This window comes from Sceloporus occidentalis, unplaced genomic scaffold (assembly GCF_023333645.1).
Source record: "Sceloporus occidentalis isolate IW3139 unplaced genomic scaffold, rSceOcc1.0.p SCAF_3, whole genome shotgun sequence".
Classification (NCBI taxonomy): domain Eukaryota; kingdom Metazoa; phylum Chordata; class Lepidosauria; order Squamata; family Phrynosomatidae; genus Sceloporus; species Sceloporus occidentalis.
Window position 1 is genome coordinate 58889712 of NW_028316983.1, and position 20804 is coordinate 58910515.

The 20804-nt window shown below is 41.3% G+C and overlaps 1 protein-coding gene across 1 annotated transcript in view; it reads left to right on the forward strand.

Annotated features, from left to right (window-relative positions):
• PIK3C2B (phosphatidylinositol-4-phosphate 3-kinase catalytic subunit type 2 beta) overlaps positions 1-20804 on the forward strand; it is a 134221-nt gene that overhangs the window by 98486 nt on the left and 14931 nt on the right. Inside the window, exons 16-24 of the mRNA XM_089514574.1 lie at positions 5930-6118; positions 6889-6982; positions 10030-10124; positions 10977-11157; positions 11759-11866; positions 13357-13449; positions 15426-15555; positions 17144-17280; positions 19136-19305. Coding sequence (XP_089370700.1) covers positions 5930-6118; positions 6889-6982; positions 10030-10124; positions 10977-11157; positions 11759-11866; positions 13357-13449; positions 15426-15555; positions 17144-17280; positions 19136-19305 — 1197 coding nt within the window. The remainder of the gene's footprint in view (positions 1-5929; positions 6119-6888; positions 6983-10029; positions 10125-10976; positions 11158-11758; positions 11867-13356; positions 13450-15425; positions 15556-17143; positions 17281-19135; positions 19306-20804) is intronic.

The following is a 20804-nucleotide window of genomic DNA, read 5'->3' on the forward strand; positions in this document are numbered from 1 at the left end:
AGAATAGTTCCGGGTTTCTCGGGAAAGTACTTCCTAGTATTTCCTTCATTGTTTCATGTATCTTTTCCCAGAACTGCTTTGCTTTCTTACACAACCACCACATGTGGTAAAATGTCCCTTCTGTCTTTCCACACTTCCAACATAATTTATTTACATTTTTAAATATTTTTGAGAGTTTAACAGGTGTCCAATACCACAAATAAAACACCTTATAATAGTTTTCTTTCAAACTCTGTGCCAAGGTGAACTTACTAGTTTTCCTCCACGACGATTCCCAATTTTCTAAACATATATTTTGTTGTAATATCTGGCTTGACTTTATCATGTTTTCCTTTATACATTCTTGTTCCAGATCCCTCTTTAATAGCTCCCCATAATATTTTGATATCCTTTTCTTTTTCCGTTTTTCTAAAATTATAACATCCAGCTCATTGTTATCTTTCTCTATTCCCTTTTGACTCATATCTTTTTTAAACCTTTCTTCCAATTGTTTATACGGGAACCACTCTATTTTTATATTTTCTTTCTCTAATTTCTCTTTAGATTTTATTTTTAAGGTCGCTTTTTCTCCTTCTTCCAAGATATGCTCATATGTTATCCACTCCTCTTTTGTCTTTTTAAATTTTCCAAAATGCGCTTCCTGTGGTGATGTCCACCTTGGAATCTTGCTATAAAATCTCTTTTCACAATATTCCCAAATTCTCAGCACACCTTTTCTTATCACATGATTTTTAAACTCCTTATCTTCCTTCCATCTTTTGTATATCAAATATCCATGCCATCCAGCTTTAATATTATGACGTTGCAAGTTCTTCCAATTTCTCCTCCTCCTTTTTTGTCATATTTTTAGTCATCATAGCTGTCTTGTCTACATTAATTAAGCCTATAATTCTTCGGCTCCGTCTCCTCTTTACCTTCTTTAAGTAACACAGCTATATTCGCTCCTCTCCATGATTCATCTTAGATTGCTGTAAAGGGGCACTGGAGGATGGGACTGTCAAAGTATACTAGTTATATTGGCTATATATAAATGGCCTGTACCAAAAGTACCATGTCTTTGCATATCACACTAGTGCACACTACTGCATATCACACTGTTGCATCCTTGTCCTGTTTATTAGGTTATTAAAGGCAAAATGAAATTCAGAATATCCAGCGGATGCCACCAAGAGAGTTCGGGGGGGTGGGGGAGAGACTAAGTGCAGGATTGTGAAGCGATGCAGATATTAATGTGGCCAGTTATTCTTTTAATGACAGGAAAGAGGCAGTTAACACTGCAGAAGGAGCTTCTTTTCAAAACAGGAAAAATGTTCTTGGGTATATGCTGCTTGGAAAGTTTGTCCTAATAACATGAGTCTTTCATAACAAATGAATAGCATTTTACACCTATCTCCATTCCTTTTATTGTCTTCTCTTCCAGACATTTATAAATATTTATGTATGTACACACACACACATACACAGCAGGAAGGGAAGAGGGAGAGAAGCAATTAACATAGAATTGAAAAACAAAACATAAGCAAAACATTTGGGCTTCTTCCTTCTTAAATTGCTTAAGATGACACTGAGCTGCATTTAAGCTGGCTGTTAAGTATATCATCATTGTAGGGAAAATTGGGACCAGATGTGTTCTTTACCCACTCAGGTTGATATCCTGCATTGTATCCTTTCCTTCAGCCCCTCCATAGGGTACTGTGATGGCCCTTTACTGGCTGGAGGGAGGGTACGGGGAGGCATCCCTGGGGTGCAGCTTGTGATGGAAAAGCCAAGCAGAAGCCATCCAGGCAGCACATGGTTGCAGTTCTGGTGGTGTGACAAAAGACCTGTTATCACTCTCTGAGATCTCCAACAGCTCACAGAACTGTCATCAGTCTGTCAGATCCCCAGCCAATCGCTGCAGACAACAACTCTCTTTTTCTGGATGCAGATCTGTATCTGGGTGCTGCCTTGGCAGCTCCTGCCCTCCCTCCCTGACCAAGAAATAGCAGTGGAAATGTATTCCAGGCTCATGGAAGCTATGGGCTGTGTTTGTGTGGACTTAATACTCATGTCCACATAACCTAGAGTTTTGTGTATGTATGTCATCAGTAGGATTCCAGACCATTTGCTATCTGGGTATTAAGTTTTGATGTAGAGCCTTGAACAACTGCTTTTTGGTTTACCACCCAAAGAATTCCCCAGCCAGCTCTAGTTGATTGCAACTTCAATAATCTTTTATATGGCTCTTTCTCTTTAAATCAGTCTTAGACCAGAAGGCCCTTCAAATAGAGAGTTATCCTCTGTAAATTAAGAAACATAGGTGGGATACAGACTTCCCCTTTGAGGCAGCCTGCACCAGCCCCTTTTCCTGACGGATCGGGGCCTGAGCAGCCACAGCAGCAGCCCCAGAGGCCCTGATCCACCGCTTCCCTGTGGCCTGGAAAGGGGTGTCCTTGGGGCTTCATGCCTCAAGGACACCCCGACAATGGCGAGGAAAGAGAGAAAGGGGCCGCTCCACCCCTTTCTCTTCCGTATCGCTGGCGTGGCCGTTTAAAGGCCGCACCAGCGATGCGCACGGCTAAAGGAGCTCCATTTCAGGGCTCCTTCTGGTGTCGCTGAAAGGGCGCCACAAGCACCAGGACATCATGCCTGCGCCGTGCCATTTTGACGCAGTGCGTCCATCATGTCAAAATGGTGGCACCCATGTAGACAGGGCGCCACCATTTTGACGTACGGAGTACGTCCTAGGGTTATGAGCGTGTAAATGGTGCACGCTCCCTAACCCTAGAATCGCTGCTGCCACACTACATTTTGACGGTCTGTATCCCGCCATAGTCACCAGGGGTGGGTGGGTCCAGGCTTCTTGATCCCTTTGCATCTTTATCTTTACACAATGATCAGGATGTCCCACTACTTAGCCACTTTTTAAAATTTCTATTATATTAAGAAAGTGAGTTTCTACCTGTGGCATTCCTGTCTAGGCCATTGCCAGGGGGTATGTCTTCCTTTCCTGAACAGTAGACAAATGAATTTTTGTTTCCCTTCCATTCCTTCCTCTGGCACTCCTAGACTGCATTTTCATTTTCTGATCATCCACATCTTTCCAAACGTTTCTTTCATATCCCACATTGTTGATGTTTCAGCTGGCCTTGCATTGACCTGAATTGATTGGCAACATGACAGCAGGCCCACTAGGACCCAGACAAAAGCAAGGCATGCAACTTTCCAGTTGGTATCTGAGCCACAGAGGAGGCAAATCTCTTCTCAGTATAAGGCTTAACTCTGGAAGCTGTAAAAATAGTGTCCCTGAATACATACTTTTCCTTCATGGCTGAGTACTAACTCATTGCCACTCATCTGGAAGATATCTAAGCTTTTATGGTCGCAGAGGGTTACTGCACAGTAGTCGTAAGTCTTGTGACATCACTTTCATGGAAAATACTACTAGCCATCATACCCCACTCTGTTGTGGCCAGAACCTTTGCTTTGCATTCCAGGATATTTAAGGTGATAGTATTATAAAACATATGGTCTACTTAATATTCATCTATGCCAAGTTTGCAGGAGGTTTAATTTCCCCCCAACTCCCACCCAGCCTTCAGAGGCTGATCGAACAGAGGAGAAAGAATTCAAGGGGCATTGTAAGAAAGAGCAGAGGTCTTTCAGTGTGTCTGAGTGGCTCCATCAGTTGTAACAAGAGGCAGCCTATTTTCTCAGTGCTCTTGTACATATGTCTGACTAGCCTCATTTTTTTTTGCTGCCCTTTGGGCAGGTGAACCTTTGATTCCACTAAACTGGGGATGGAATTGCTTCCAGTTCTTTCATTAGCCACCTGATCCCATCTTGTTCCTGGAGAGACAGTGATTGATACATTGGAACACACTGCAGCACTAACCATATTATAGGAAATGTAGTAGCTTTTTTTCCTGATGTCTTTGCTGCTCTCTAGTGGCCACACAAATCCACACTTCTGCTCTGGGAATGATCATCAAATGAGAGAGACCCTGCAGTCCCCCTGACTCAAATAGAGCTCCAGGAATCATCTTCCATTTGTCATTTTCTTGTGTTTCCCAGCTGCCAACTCTGTTTGTTTCTTTGCCACAGAAAAGACCATTGATGAAAAAACAGAATAGATCTTTTGATTGGTAGCACTGGGAGTCCACTGTCTAGAAACATGTGATTCAGGCTGTGTCAGGAACAGCATATGATGAGGTGGGATAAGGCCCCCTTTTTTATTATCATGGTTATCATTCCCAAAATCATCTAAGTGTTACGCAGAAATAAGATAAAATCAGTCCCTGCTTGCAGTCTCATAACCCTAGTAGACACAAAATAAAAGGAAAAAGGTCTGAGACAAGGAAAAGCAAACAAAGGCCTGCTACAGACTGGTGCTATGTATTGGCCTGGGGCTGATTTCATGGCTTGAGAGAGCGGAGCGTCCACACGCTCCCGAGCCATATTGTGTGCTGCAAGTGCCATCTTGGCGTGCCCCCATACAGATGGGGCACGCAATGATGACATCCGTGTGGTGCAGTGCCCAAAAAGTGCAGTGCAGACGACATCAATGTGCGTGCGTGCCCTAAAAAAACCTGCTGTAAGTGGGGTTTTTTAAAGGCTCCCAGAGGTGGCACCGTTTAGTTGCTGCAGCCCCCATCGGGGGCAGAATGGGGTGGCGTCTTGCCGCCTCTTTCTCCCTGTCTTTCAAGCCCCAAAGTTAGGTAACCAGGTTTTGAAGTTACATCAATTGGAACATATGGGCCTCCATGTTTTTTAAGTCAGAAATGGACAGTGTTTGGCCCTGCAAATGTTATGGGTCTACAACTCTCTGAAGAAAGAGGCTCCTCCCTCCTTAACTGTCATCTTCCGGCCTGAGAGGGAGTGATCAGGCAGACCCAGCTCCACCAGGGATAGCCTGAAGGAAGAGATTCCTCCCTCCTTAACTGTTATCTTCCGGCCTGAGAGGCAGTGATCAGGCAGGCCCACCTCCACCAGGGATAGCCTGAAGAAAGAGGCTCCTCCCTCTTTAACTTTCATCTTCCGGCCTCCTATTCCCCTCCATCTATGCTCTGACTGTGTGGGGGACAGGCTTGCGTACCCTAATGAAGTTGTAAGCTATGCTGGCGGTGGTATAATAGCCACCAGTAGGGCCTCTCATGCCAGACAGGTCACAACCGAAGGGTCTAACCAAGAGCGCCAAAGGCAGGATGGGCTCTCAAGCCTTATGGCAACCATCCTAGAAGAAGGAAAACTCTAATCCCAAACCCGGGCAGATGGTGCTCGTCTAACCCTGTAAGGTCAACCATCTAAGAGAAGGAAACTCTAATCAGACCTACGACCCAAGGACCTCGCTGCCACCGTCCATGCTTGTCAAGGCCTCAGTGGTCGAACCTCTGGTTTAAAGGTTGAGGCCAGTTCTGTGCACGCTGCGCTCCACCAGAAAAATCCATTGCACATCTCGAAGGATACATACAACGTCATCAACGCACTTGTAGAAAGCACGGATGAATCCTTCCTGAATCTTCGTTCACGAAGTAAAGCCAAGACAAGACAACTCTTACAGTCTTACTCAGCATAGTCAGAGCTGCAGGGAATTGCAATCTAGAACTAATTATCTGACAGTTGCTAACATCTCATTTTAATGTGTACACAACCACACACATTCTCCTTCTGCAAACACACTGTACAGAAATCTATTTCTTTCTCTCCTATCACTTCTTGACTTATTCCTTTATTCTGCATAGAATGGGATCTCAGGCTCTTTCAAAACAATTAAAGCCTCCTTAAATCAGACCAAAGATCCATCTTGTCTAGAATACTTATACTAATGATCTTGGAAGCTTTCCAGAGAGGATATGCAGAGGCATATCAGCTCCAAACATGGAGATTTTATTTAGCCATCATGGTCAGTAACCCTTGTGTCCCCAGACTGATCTTCTGCTTCTCATCACAGGCTAACAGATGCTGATCGGAAGCAGCTATGGGAAAAGCGTTACTACTGTCATTCCGAGCCAGGCTCATTACCTCTGCTGCTTGCTAGTGCCCCAAGCTGGGAGTGGACCTGTTTGCCTGACATCTATGCCCTGCTGAAACAATGGACGCACATGAATCACCAGGATGCCCTTGGGCTCCTCCACGCAGCGTAAGTCATGTTGATCTCAGTGTTATAAGGTCCTAAGTTATGGCTAGGGAATGTATGGCCTTCCAGATGCTGCTGGACTGCAACTTTCATCAGCTCTAGTCAGTGTACACAGCAGTGAGGGATCCTGGGTGTATGATAGAAGGATCTATGATCCAATCTCACTGGGAAGGACACACATTCCACGGCCCTGCCCTAAGATAAAAGTCTCTGGTACTTTGCAGACTGGTCACTTAGAAATTTGGTTTCCCCAGTCCCCACCCCATGCTGGTGATTAGATTAAAGAGTGCCTCTTCATCAGATTTTCATTCAACCAATTTAAACAAATTATACTGAGATTTTCTTGCTGTACATTGCAACAGAGCTCTAATATTACAGTTGCATAGCTCAGCTTTTCATGAATATCTTAAGAAAAACACAATGTTTACCACAATGGAGAATTAACACATGCCCTTGTATCTAAAATGATATTACAGTATATATCTACAGGGGCTAATGCTTTAATGAAAAATCATATAATTGTTATGAATCATTTTACACCACATATATTCCAAACAGTAGCACACATGTTTCAGTATCTGAAAATGATTGCCACAGATTATGCCATGTGCATATATACAACTGTTGTGAACTTGATGCTTTTCTAAACAAGTGTGTAGTTGATTGGCTGTGCCACTACACTATTGCAAATGATTGTCCATATGGTGTGTTGAGGGGACAGAATCTGTTGGGGATTTGTTGTAAACTCTTACTACTGGTATATGTGCCTACAGGTTCCCAGATCAGGAAGTAAGGAGAACAGCAGTGCAATGGATTGATTCCATATCTGATGCTGAGCTACTGGATTATCTGCCCCAACTGGTACAGGTGAGTCAGTGTGCTGAGTGAAGGGAGATCCATCCTCTTGCCAAGTTAGCTGTGAGGTCTTTAGGATCCATTTACTTGCACTGATGTCAATGACTTGTATCACAAGACAGTGTTAAACATTGCAATGAAGTTGTTGTAGCAGGCTGCCCAGTGTTGGGTGGTGTTTTTCTAAGTAGTTGGAATTTCAGGAGCCTACATAAGTGGAACAGTTTATTTCTCGAACCTTGAGGAGAGGTTGCTTGCCTCCTACTAGTGTTTGCTACAGATAACAGTGGAGTCAGACTTAAAACAGGATGACATAGACCAAAGAACTTTAAACAAAGGGCAAATTTCATTGACAGTGAGACTTAGAGCTTAAGTCACATCAGATCATGCTCTTGAATTCTGCAATTAATTGGGAATAAATTCTGCCCCCAGTTTTTTTGATACAGAATCCATTGCACTTTGATTAGTTTCTCTAGGACAACTCTCCCAATCTTATTTCTTCCAGATGTGTTGTTAAACTGTTGCTGTGTGCCTTCAAGTAGTCACATTAGCAACATGAATATGAACCTATCATAGGGTTTCATTAGCAAGATTTATTCAGAAAGGATTTGCTATTGCCTTCCTCTGAGGCTGAGAAAGTGGACTTGCTCAAGGTCTCCCAAGAGGATTTCCTGGCTGAGTGACAATTTGATTTCCCCCCAAATGTGGGAGCATTTTTGCATTGTTTTCCCCCATCCCAGCTCATTTTAGGCTAGATGAAATCTTTTTTTTAATAACAGAAAGTGACCCAAAAATCACTGTTTACTTCCTGATTTTAAAAATGGCTCTTTGGGGGCCTAAAATTTGGGGTCGGGGAGAGAACATGCCAAAAATGACCCCATGAGAGAGCATTTGGGAGCAGAAAAGGTGTTTCTAAATCCTGACCCCTGAGAAGTTCTGAGGGCCACAAAATGGCCATGGAGACCACATATAGCCTACAGGCTACATCTTGTATACCCTTGTTCCTAGCCATTTTGATAATAATGGTACATGAAAGACAGTATAAAGCAGTGCTTGTCAAAGTGGCAGTTCACAGACTGGTACCAGTCTCTGAGCCATCTTCTGCCAGCAACTGGCACCACTGCATTGGGCAGGTTTCTACTGCAATTCTTCTGCTGGAATTCAAATGCAGTAGTCTTAACTGTTAGCGGTTTTATCCACCATGGAGTTGTCTTATCACCTTTTAAAGCACATTGGTGCCCCTTGCTTCTACCATTCTTTAACTGTGTGCTGCATGAAGATGTTCTTCTTTTCGAAGGAATATCCAGGTAAAATAGTAGGGAGGGGGGAATGGGGAAATAAGAGAATGGAGAAAGAAACATGTGAAGCTATGTTTTTATGTAATTTTCTTTGTTGTACGATTTGTATATGGAATGTAAATATGAAATAAAATATTTTAATAATTAAAAAATGAAAAGAAAAAAGAAGATGTTCTTCCTTTCATTTATCCTTAATCTCCCACTTTTCTGCTTCCTCAGAAGACCCTGGGTTCTAGTACTGTGAGAGAAGGGAAAAATCTTCTCACTGTCAATTTTCTTATACACTTTTATCATGTCCTCCCTTACTAAACTTAACTTAGTTGTTCCAAGCATTATTACCATTCCTTCTAAAGTTGCTTCTGCACCCTGATCATTCTGGTGATACTTAATACTTGTAAAGTACCTTTAACACATGAAAAGCACAGTGTTTGACAAGAGTTGTGTTGGTGCAATATAAATACTGACTATTGTTATGATAGTCAATGTTATAGAGGGGGATGTATGTTGAACTTGGACTTGGATGACCTGGGTTCAAGAAGTGAAGTTCACAGAATGTCTCCAGTTAAGCCATTCTTTTTGTGTGCCCAACCTACTTCTCATATGAGTTGTTGGTTTAAGCTGCTTGGCCACATGTGCAACCCTAGAAATGAAGGGCAGGAAGTAATGTAATAAATGAATAAACCTTGATAACATGAGTGGATTGGATTATCAAAGAACCTTAGAAGGGTTGGTTACTCATAGCACTCTGTAATTGTATTGATTGTGGTTGTTCAATCCTCCTGTCCAAAATTTTGTGCAGAAATTTGCATCCAGTTTCTCACTTGTCTTTTTGGCCCTCTGCATCTGCAGCTCTGTGGATTAGTTAAGAAAATGACATAGAATCATAGAATCGTAGAGTTGGAAGAGACCACAAGGGCCATCAAGTCCAACCCCCTGACATGCAGGAAATCTCAAAGCATCCCTGACAGATGGCTGTCCATCCTATGTTTAAAGACCTCCAAGGAGGGAGATCCCACCACACTCTGAGGTAGTGTGTTCCACTGTCGAACAGCCCTTACTGTCAGAAAGTTCCTCCTAATGTTGAGGTGGAATCTCTTTTCCTGTAGCTTGCATCCATTGTTCCAGATCCTGTTCTCTGGAGCAGCAGAAAACAAGCTCGCTCCCTCCTCAATATGACATCCCTTCAAATATTTAAACAGGGCTATCATATCACCTCTTAACCTTCTCTTTTCCAGACTAAACATTCCCAGCTCCCTAAGTCTCATAGGACATGGTTTCCAGGCCCTTCATCATTTTAGTCACCCTCCTTTGGACACGTTCCAGTTTCTCAATGTCCTTTTTCAATTGTGGTCCCCAGAACTGGACACAGTATTCCAGGTGGGGCCTGACCAGAGCAGAATAGAGAGGCACTATTACTTCCCTTGATCTAGACACTATATGTTTATTGATGCAACCTAAAATTGCATTGGCTTTTTTAGCTGCTGCATCGCACTGTTTACTCATGTTCAACTTGTGGTCTATTTGGACTCCCAGATCTCTTTCACACGTAGTTTCATTCAGCCAGGTGTCCCCCATCCTATATCTGTGTATTTCATTTTTCCACCCTAAGTGCAGTACCTTACATGTCTCCATGTTAAATTTCATTTTGTTAGCTTTGGCCCAACTTTCTAGTCTATTCAGGTCATTTTGAACTTCAATCCTGCCATTTGGGGTGTGTATCTTGCTCAGATATCTAATAAAAAACAACAATCTATTCTCTTAAAGGCTCTCAAATACGAATGCTACCTGGACAGTCCCCTGGTGCGGTTTCTTATGAAGCGAGCAATCTGTGACCTGAGGATCACTCACTACTTTTTCTGGTAATATTGGTGGATATACTGCTGTCAAATGGAACTGAAGGGGCTATAGTTCCCTTAAGGAAAAAGAAAGAATTTTCATAAGCTGTTATGATTCTGATTTTTGCTAGCTGAGGCGAAAGGATGTTTCAAGCTATTTTTATCCCAAAGTATACAACATTTTAGGTTTAATTCATTATACCATCCACCTTTGAATAAAAGTTTTCTTTGTTAAAATCCCACCATGCATAGATTGTAGGCAGGTACTTTATATCCTCTGTGTTATTTTTTCATTTGGAAATCTGTTCATTCAGAAGGTGATAATTTGGTTCAAAACTAGGTTACTAAAAAATTCTGCTGCCTACCTTTCTATATTTTTCTATCAGTGTTTTATCTTCTCAGCGAACATTTCAAGCCATTATGAGAAACAATTTTAAAATGCTTATTATGCTTCAGGAGGTGTAGAGCCCGAGTATTTGTTTGACCATTTCCCATGAGTATCCCTTTTAAATGTTTAATTACCAAAACTTCCAGAATACCTTTCATTTATGTGCATCTGCTGGTAAATTTTGGGAACCTTTTTTGGTGGGGGGAACAAGTAAAACCAAATGTCAGTGATCAAGTGAGCCATGAACACTCAATAGATTTGATTTGGTAGGAGAGGACTGGAAGAGCCTTTCCCAAACTAGAACTCTCCAGATGAGTGACTACTATACCCATCATTTCCAGGCATCTCTGTGTTGAAGATGGTGTATGTTACAGTTCACCACATCTGGAGGATGCCACATTGGGAAAGACTGATTATAGATGCTTGAAACATAGATATCTTCTGCCCAAACCCTATTGTTACCAGTGACAGTGTTCCCATTTTCATAGGTTGCTGAAAGATGGTCTCAAGGATTCTCAGTTCAGTATCCGTTACCAGTACCTGCTAGCAGCTCTATTGTGTTGCTGTGGGAAGGGCCTACGAGAGGAGTTTGACCGTCAGTGCTGGCTTGTTAACACCCTGGCAAAACTGGCGCAGCAGGTTCGTGAAGCTGCTCCATCATCCCGACAGGTACATTCATTGTGGACTTCATTTATCTTCTACTATGATCCAGGGAGATATTGGGACAGCAAGATCTGGTTATTTGTTGTATAATACAACTTATGCATGGTCTGAAGTGCATGTTATCCCAGCTAAAACTACTCATGTGTGTACCAGGAATGGGCAGGGTGTTTGCCTTAACTGCAAGCACACTGAGATGAAATTTCAAAACTCTTTTCTTTCCCTTCTTGACTTTTGCCATGCCCTTCATACCAAACCAAAGTTGCAACTTTTTTAAAAGCTTAAAACCTGGAAGCAGTAGATATAACACAGATCTGTGAAATGTAATTGTATATTGGACCACGTGTAGAATTTATGCATTTTGCTTTTGCTCTATAAATTCATAGTATGTGGGCTATCTTGATATAAAATGTGGGAGACATAGGTTGCTGTAGCAGACAGTGCTCCAGAAACATAAGGGGCAGAATAGACACCCTATAGGAAAGTGTCCTGTGTGTTAGGATGACTTGTGAGCATGGACCTGCTATAGAAGGGATGGGAGAGGCACTTGGGCAGACTGAAGGTCTGATAATGGGCATTCTTCATTCAACTACTGTGTGTTTTTTCTCAGGCCATCCTTCGTGAGGGGCTGGAGGATGTAAAGCAATTCTTCAATGTGAATGGCTCCTGTCGGCTACCGCTTAGTCCTAGCCTGCTGGTGAAGGGGATTGTGCCCAGGGTATGTTTTTGATTGCCAGAAACAATGGCACACCCTATAACAATGAGACAGGTTTTTTTAACAGAAGGGTGGGAAACATATGGCCCTCCAGTTTATATTGGGCTGCAACTGGCATCAGTCCTAACTAGCATAGCCCATGGTGAGGGATGATGAGAGTAACATTCTATTCCTATTTTAACAACTTAAGGGGCAACCAGTGGAGCTTCCTGTGCTCCAAGTATTGAGACCTAGTAAAACTAGGCTTTGAACATAGCTGCTTCCTCTGTTGTATAACAAGCTGATACATAGCAGTTAATTCTTCTGGATGAGAATTGTGGGCTTGTAGCCTTTACTGTCCTTATCACTTAACTTGTCACATCACTTATGATTATTTGTTTATTTTGGAAATTTTGATACCTGTCTGTCTCCTATCTAATCTGTATCTCTTGATCTTCAATCCCACATTACATCAATTTTCCATAATATTGGTCATTGTCCAAGGGCAGCTCACTGATTTTTAATCTTATCCATTTTTTTAAAGTTAATTTTTCTAAACTTTATGCAGAAAGTAGGGCAGATAATATAGTTGAAGGGAGATAGCTTCATTTTCAAGATCAGCCTTCTCTAATCCTCCAGATGTGTTGGACTACAATTGCCACTATCCCCTGTTAGTATGGTCATGTAGGTCAACACATCTGGAGGGGCTCAGGGCTGCAGTCAAGGCTAGCCATATGAATGGTCATTAAATTTGCATCAGAAATCTTGGAAGGGTCTTTGCCTTCACTTCAGCCTTCTCCAGCCATTGGTGGTCTGAGTAACCCTTCAGTAGTTTCAGTTTTGTTTATTGTAAACAAAATGTATTGCAGACATGCAGTTTTCAGGTTTATACAAAATACTAAGTACTTTTCATATGGCCAAGTAGTGTTTATTATTTATTTAGAGTGTTTATACCCTGCTGTTTAGCCACAAAGGCTCTCAGAGCAAGATTGTTAATTTGATAGTTTCCCTGCCCTCAGGGTTACGATCTAGAAAAACATAACACAGAAGAAGAAAGGAATGGCAGTGGGGAAGGGGATCAAGTTCAGCAGATACTGCCAGTTTTTCTCTCCTTCCAAGTTGGAATAGAGGGAGGGCCTTTCAACTTCTTCTGGGGCTAGGCATGGTGGAGCTCTGTTGGCCTCGCCTTCTCTCTAGAAGTAACAGAACCTCTCCTGTGCTTATCACAAACAAACAAACAAACAAAAAAACAATGAGTGTTTAGAACTAATGAAAGCCTGTTTCCCAGTGCTGCAGGCCTTCATGTTACTGCGCCTTTTAAAAAGATGCTGTTAAAAAGATGGGTTGAACTTTCCCTGCAGAATATAAAACACAATTTAAGCATATTTCTTGGTTACAAGATAGCTGTTCTGCCAATGCCGGGGGCACCCATCTCTCATGTTACTAGGATGTTAGGTTGTTCTCTTCTGATTACTGTTTCTCTTTTCTCATCTCCTCTATCTCACTGGTTGCAGGATTGCTCCTATTTCAACTCCAATGCTGTCCCTCTGAAGCTCTCCTTCCAGAATGTTGACCCTCTTGGAGAAAATATCCGTGTTATTTTTAAGGTACGCCTTGCTATTTCTTTTCTACCTCAAAGCTTCCCACTTTTCTCTCTGTCCAGATGCATCTGCAGAAAGCTGGAGATACTTGGATCTAGCGCACAGGAGCTGAGTCCCAGTGATCAGAGTCTCTTATAACATTTGGTTCTCTTATGAGTTACTCTTCAATCTTTTAAGTCCATACAGATGCAGAATTAAAACAAATGGGATTGCTTAGGCATTGTGATATGCAGCTTTGAGAAAGCAGCCTTAGGAAAGAGGAACTATGAATTCATAAGAGAAAAGCATTAATGGGAACCACTTAACTCTTTCTCTTCTTCTCCAGCTCTTTATTCTCCCCATCTCTTCTTTCTCTCCCTTTCTATCTAGCTTTTAAAAGGAACTGGAAAAAAATGGCTGTTTCTGTCTCCTAAACTGTAGCTATTCAGAGTCAGAAGATAGAATTTCTCCCACTTTCCCCTTCCAAATAACATCTAGGTGCAGGTTACCTGGGAAGCTTCTGAAAATCTATGCTGCCTTTTCTCCCTGCTTAAGACCTAATCACAGTAGAAACAACAATACCTCATTTTTATTTATAAAAAATTAAATGTCAGATGCAGGAGAGTCATTGGCACTGCAGTCCTTGGGACGGGGAGATATAAAGTCTCCAATCTCAGCTATGCTCTCCAAAAAACAATTACCACCATATCAAATTTTTCCCCTAGGGATGTTGCTAGGCATGTAAAAAAATTAGAGCACAGGTCTGCAGGACATAAAACTGCATAATATTTTAATGTGCTAACATATATCTGTATATGCAAATATAGAAAAAGTTACTAGGTTTCATATAAATTTGACATACTGGAAAGCCAACAAATTAATTTCCCAACCAAAAAAGTTCAGTTGCACCCCACTCTTAGATCATCCCAATTCATTCTTCTTCAAGCACAATGAATTTGAAATGGCTATGAAAGCACTTAGCACTTTTAGTACTCAGCGCTCACAGTGCCAAATTTTGTGCCAGGACTGAGTTTCAAAAAACTGACAGCACTAATCTAAATCAAAGAGCCTCACACATGCCATGTTACTTTTCCAGTTCCCATGGGGATCCAGATCCAAATTTGAATCTGTTTCCTTTCAATTAATTGCCTCATTCATCGTTCATCACTTCCATAAATTACATTCAAAATAAAATAAAGTAGTTCACAATTCTGTTTGGGAATGGGATTCAAAACGTTAGGTGGGTGGATGGAAAGCACTACATTCAGTTTTCCCCAGACAATTCACTTTTTGTCACTCTGCAGCAGAGAAAGGGCTTCCATTTCATAGCATAAAACTAGAGTAGTTCAATGGAGAAACAGACAGCCCCCACCCCCAAGGTAGTTGGAATGGAGGGGAGCACAGAAGAAGGTATAAGCTGGATGGAAAAGACTTGCAGGCCGGACACTGGCTCTTGGTTCCCCACATCCATTTGCAGGGACAGTTACAGCAAATAGCATTGAGCAGTGATTTCTCAGCCTCCTGGTAGTTGTGCCGGGGAATGCCACAATGAAGTATCTTCTCCCGAGTGTTGTTCAGCATTTACATGAAGACATTGGGATTGGTTCTTATGAGTTGTATACTGTATATTTCAGCACATATTGAAAACTTCAGTTTGAATATCCAGTGGCATCTACAATTTTCTATCATGATTTCTGCACATCATTCTGTGCAGATGATCAGGTATTCAGTCCTCACACACTGGCTAGAATGTGTCGAGAGTGTCTTCTCAGAAAATTGCCCTCTGTCTTGGCAACATCAGTGATCTCCCAGTAGACTAGCTCTCAAAATTAGTCAATTATCTTTGGGGCAAATTGATTCTGGTGACCCATTTCAAAAGTGCAGAGATGTTTTATCTTGAGGTGGACACACATAAACAAGGGTGAATTTTAGGTGGCTTTCTCGAAATGGTCACTTGTTACAATTACAGTCTGCCTTACTTTGTGCTCGCTCATTTCCCACAGTGTGGAGATGATCTCCGGCAGGACATGCTAACCTTGCAGATGATTCGCATAATGAACAAGATTTGGGTGCAAGAAGGTTTGGACATGCGCATGGTCATATTCCGTTGTTTTTCTACAGGTCGTGGTCGGGGTGAGTTTGCATCTAACCATGAAATGTTTTTAGTTCACTATGGATGCTGCAATAATGATGTTTTAAAGCTGGTGGGATCAGTGAGAATCAGGCAGAGGAATGGCTTCAAGAGACTAGAGATATTCTCTGTCTGAGTTCCAAAACACAATGCAAAAATAATCCAGTATGAGACTGCTAACTGTCTTGGCTCAATGTTAGGGAATTTTTGGAACTGTAGTTTTGTGAGACATTTAGTCTACTCTGTCAGAGAACCCTGGTATCACAATAAACTACAATTCCCAGGATTCCCTAGCACTAAGTTAAAGCAGTCTCAAACTGGATTATTTCTGCCATGTGTCTTGGAGAGAGAGAAATGCTGGAATTTGTAGGATATTCCCTCTGAATGGTACTTGGGTGATGACTAATAATAATAATAATAATAATAATAATATGATTTATTTATATTCCGCCTTTTCCTTGTGGAATTGAAGCGGATTACAACACGAAGGGATCAGAAATACAAAATGCATCCCCCTATCAAATACATCACAGCAAATATAACAACAATACATAATTATCCAGAAATTAAAAAATTACATAATAAAGAATACAAAATATAGAGTCCAAATTACATAATTTAGCACCTTAATGGAGGCATAACATGGTATAATAATCTAAACAACAATCCCCAGCATCTCCCTGACAGCAGAATAACAATCAATATCAATTACATATGTTAAGTAACATAGCATAGCACAATAATCAAACACAGCATAACATAATAAACAGTAAAACAATCCCCAAGTCTCCCCCGACAGCAAAATAATACTCAACTACAAATCATACACTTAAAATAATTGTACTGATTATGTTTAGATAAGCCGCTCTCCTCCTGCCTCTAGCTGGGAAGAGTCGTCCGGAAAGGGCTCTGATGGTCCGGGGAGACATGGAGCTGGCGTTTTAAATGAGCTGCTCTCCTCCTGCCTCCAGCTGGGAAGAGTCCACTAGAAACTCCCTTCCTGAGACAGACCAAACTGTTAGGATTAATGTGTAGTTTGCAAAATGATCAGTTTGTCCCAAATGTCTGATAAAGAAGAGCAATTTTACTTTAAACATGGAGATAGTATTCTTAGCAGTTATAGTCACTGATAGACTAATATTATGCATTTGCTAGGGAAATTTTTAGAAACAACTGTGCAAGTGGTCATTGCAACAGTGTTTGCTAAAGAATTCTGCAAGTTAATTATGCTGGGCAGTTGCTTGTGCTAGAGGTGGATGCACTGTTTATCTCTGATGGTGTCCCTCTAAAGAAACCTGCACAAATGTCTCTAGAATTCTAGTACACAGGAATCATCTCTAAGCTGTTCGGTTCAGACCCTGAAGTTGTGACAGCAATGTCAATAATGCCAAAGAAGGTACCGTAGTCACTTTTCCAGACATTTTACACACAATAAGGGGAATGAAGTTCCAATACTTGACAGTAAAAACACCTCTTCAGGTTTAGTTCTTTGTTTGTTGGTTTGGGGACAAGGAAGGAGAAAGACATCCTTATTGCCAGTTTTACATTATGTGTATTATAATGTATTATAATACATTATGTGTATTATAGGAATGGTCGAAATGATCCCTAATGCAGAAACCCTGCGAAAGATACAGGTGGAGCATGGTGTGACAGGCTCCTTTAAGGATCGTCCCCTTGCTGACTGGCTGCAGAAACACAACCCTAAGGAGAATGAATATGAAAAGGTAAAGTTAGGTGAATAAAGAGGATAATATCCTTTGTCCAAATGTCAAAACGGGGGGGGGGGGGGGGGGACAGATGCAAAGGGATTTTGTCGCACTTTTGAGACTAACTGAAAGAAAGAAGCTAGTAGCATGAGCTTTTATAAACTCATAAATCAGCTTCGGCTGATATGCCAGCTGCATACTTTCCTGGAAGTAGGGGACCTAGAAACTGTGGTACATGTGCTGGTAACCTCACAACTTGATTTCTGCAATGTGCTCTACATGGGGCTATCCTTGTGCTTAGTTCGGAAACTTCAATTAGTTCAGAACATGGCAGCCAGGTTGATTACTGGTAAATCCAGAAGCGATCATAACACCTTTCTTAAAATCGCTCCAGTGGCTGCCCATTGGTTTCTGGGTGCAGTACAAAGTGTTGGTCATGACTTTAAAGCACTAAATGGCTTGGGTCCAACCTATCTTCAGGACTGCCTCCTTCCGTATAATCCAGTCCACGCACTCAGGTCCTCTGAGAGGAATTTATTACAGCTCTATAAAAACTAGGCTGACTGCAACCACCCAGAGCACCTTTTCATCAATTGCTCCCAGGTTATGGAATGGCCTGCAGGAGGATATCCATCATATTACCAGTTTAGATAGCTTTAAAAAGGCTGTCAAGACAGATCTCTTCCGGAAGGCCTTTCCTGAATAGAAAACCCAGCCACCAATATAAATCCACCACCCCTCTAAATCCGCTATAGCCCATTCGCTTGATTTGTTTATTTTAATGTATGATTTTAAATTGTTAATTGTTTATTTGATGTTTTAGGGGCGGGTGGGATACTGGGATATGGGATTGTATGTAATTTTTTAACTTGTAAGCTGCCTCGATTGTCATTGACAGAGAGACGGGATATATTATTATTATTATTATTATTATTATTATTATTATTATTAACTTGAGGCTGAGTAAGTAGACTCAAGTCTACAAAAGCATACTCTCAAAAATGTAGTTAACTGTCAGTACACACATTGTGCTTACGTAAAAACCAGCATATTCTGCATCTAACTATTTTAGTAATTACAAAAGCAGACTGGAAGCACTGAGAACTGGATTTGGGGTTGTTCCCCTGGCATTACTTCCAGCCGGAATATTTTTTTTGTTTATTTAGCAAAATGCTGGACTGGGGAGAAGAGGCCAACTTGGCTGTATTTATGACTGTAGCTCCATTTTAATTTTTTGAGCACAAGGAGGATCACTGAAAATCAAAACTGAAAATCTATTTTGTAAGCAAGACAAAATGAATAAGCCAGAACATACCATAAATCGCCCAGCAAGCAAGCAATTCAACCTTTAAAAGTATCCTTTTGTAACCTTGGACAAGTCATATGCTCTCAGCCTCAGAGAATGGCAATGGCAAACCCCCTCTGAACAAATCTTGCCAAGAAAACCACATGATAGTTTCACTGTAGGGTTACTCTTAGTCAGAAATGACTTGTAGGCACACAAAAACAAAGACTGGAAGCACAATGTTCAGTTGTAAAAGCCTGGCTCCCAAATCTGGTTTCAAAGCAAGCCTGTGGCAGAAGGACTAAGATGTTCATGGGGAATGTTAATTGTAGGTTATTTCAATGTATTTTTATGATATTTTCTGCCATTCCAGGGACTTGAGTGTGTATTTGTATGTAAGTGTATTTTTTTCTTATTCTTTTTTTTATGTGATGATGATGATTCTGTTCTGTCTTCCATATTTGACAGTTTCTCAAAAACAGTTTACAACAAATATTTCCCAGCTTTTCCTCTACTGCACCATGCCTGACTTTATTGCTTCCTAATTCTTTTTACTTGGCTGTTCTGACATTTGTCTTCATTCTGCAGGCAGTAGAGAACTTTATCTACTCCTGTGCAGGCTGCTGTGTAGCCACTTATGTACTAGGAATCTGTGACCGGCACAATGACAATATTATGCTCAAGACCACTGGACACATGTTCCACATTGACTTTGGCAGATTTTTGGGCCATGCCCAGATGTTTGGCAACATCAAGAGGTGAGCAAACTAAAGAGCCTGTATGTGCATGATTGACAAGATTGTTGGCACAAGGGCCATGCATCAGCTTCAGATACAAATGTGATACTCAAGAAAAGTGCCCACATTGATTTTACTGTAAGATCATTGTGAAATTAAATGAAGCTGAGGATCTAATGTGGGACATGTGATTTTAATTTCTTATACATGAACTATGAAACTGGCAAGACACATATGACTGATTTCCAGTTGTAAGGAAAGCCAACATCAAGAAAATATATTTCAGTGTCTTAAAGGAGTCTTCAACAATCACATTGTCCATTTTGAGATGTATGGGGTCTGATACTATGGAGTGATGGGAGAAAGGCTTGTCCTTTTCATGGCATGTTCAGAATAATTACAAGCCACTGTATGTCCCATTTAAACCAAGTGGAAAGATTATGGGATGAATGCTTTCCCAAAGATTATGGCCTATAAAATAGGGCATATTTGTAGTACAGCACCTGACAAGGTCATAATGACTGGATGGAGAAAAGAACCAAGTAGTAGCAACAACAGGCTGGGTCTCCAGTGAAGCCCATGAAAAATAAGAAGGGAGATGAAAATAAAACTCTTGTATGGCAGTAATTAAAGTTAAAATGAAAGAAAGGTGAGATTAAAAGAAAGTAACCTTTAGAAACTAAGGTCTGAAAGGGGCAGTCTAGGCTTCCTGCAGTTGTACTTCTCCTGAGCCAAAATATCCCTTAACTGCAGGAAAAAAATAGTGCCTGAAAAATGACAGGGCACATCTTCTGAAGCCTTGAGAAGTATAATTTATCACCTTAGTATCTCCCCCCCCCCAGCATCTAAAAGTAGAGGTAACTGCTGCTGGTTTCTTGTTCTTGTTCTTTTGCCTAAAAGTGGCCACAAGGGTGCATTTGAATGGTAAGTGGCATCACTCGGAGGCCTCTTAGGGCATGATTTGCCATTTTTTTCAGGGAGGAGCTGGTAGGAGAGACGAGGGCTGATGTGGAAGGAGCAAATGGCTTGGTCTGCTCTGCAGTTGCCCACCACAAGCCTAAATCAAACCTTGTGCTGGAAGTTGCAATGGAACTTCCTTCCCCAGAACACTGCTATTCTCTTGTTAGGGCCAGTTTGGGGATAGAGTACACAGTATTCAATGTGGAGTAGTGTCTTCCTTCTCCTGAATCTGCTGAATTTCTCCTGTTATGTCTACACAGATCCACTGTTGGATCCTAGCCTTAACACTAAATGAAAAACCAAATTAGGAATGCTCGTGTGCATAACTCTAGTTGGTGCTCACAAACGTGCCCTTGAGTAATTTGTCCCCTTGGGTAATTACTAATTGAGCTTAGTAAAAGCAGCAGTGAATACAAAATAATTTGATAGTGTTTAAAGATTTAATTAAGTGATTAGGCTTATCAATTATATTGTTTTCCTTCCTACATTTTATGTCAAAATATCCAGCAAATGGAAGGACCTCATGTTTTCAAAAATAATTAACATCCCATTAAAGCCCA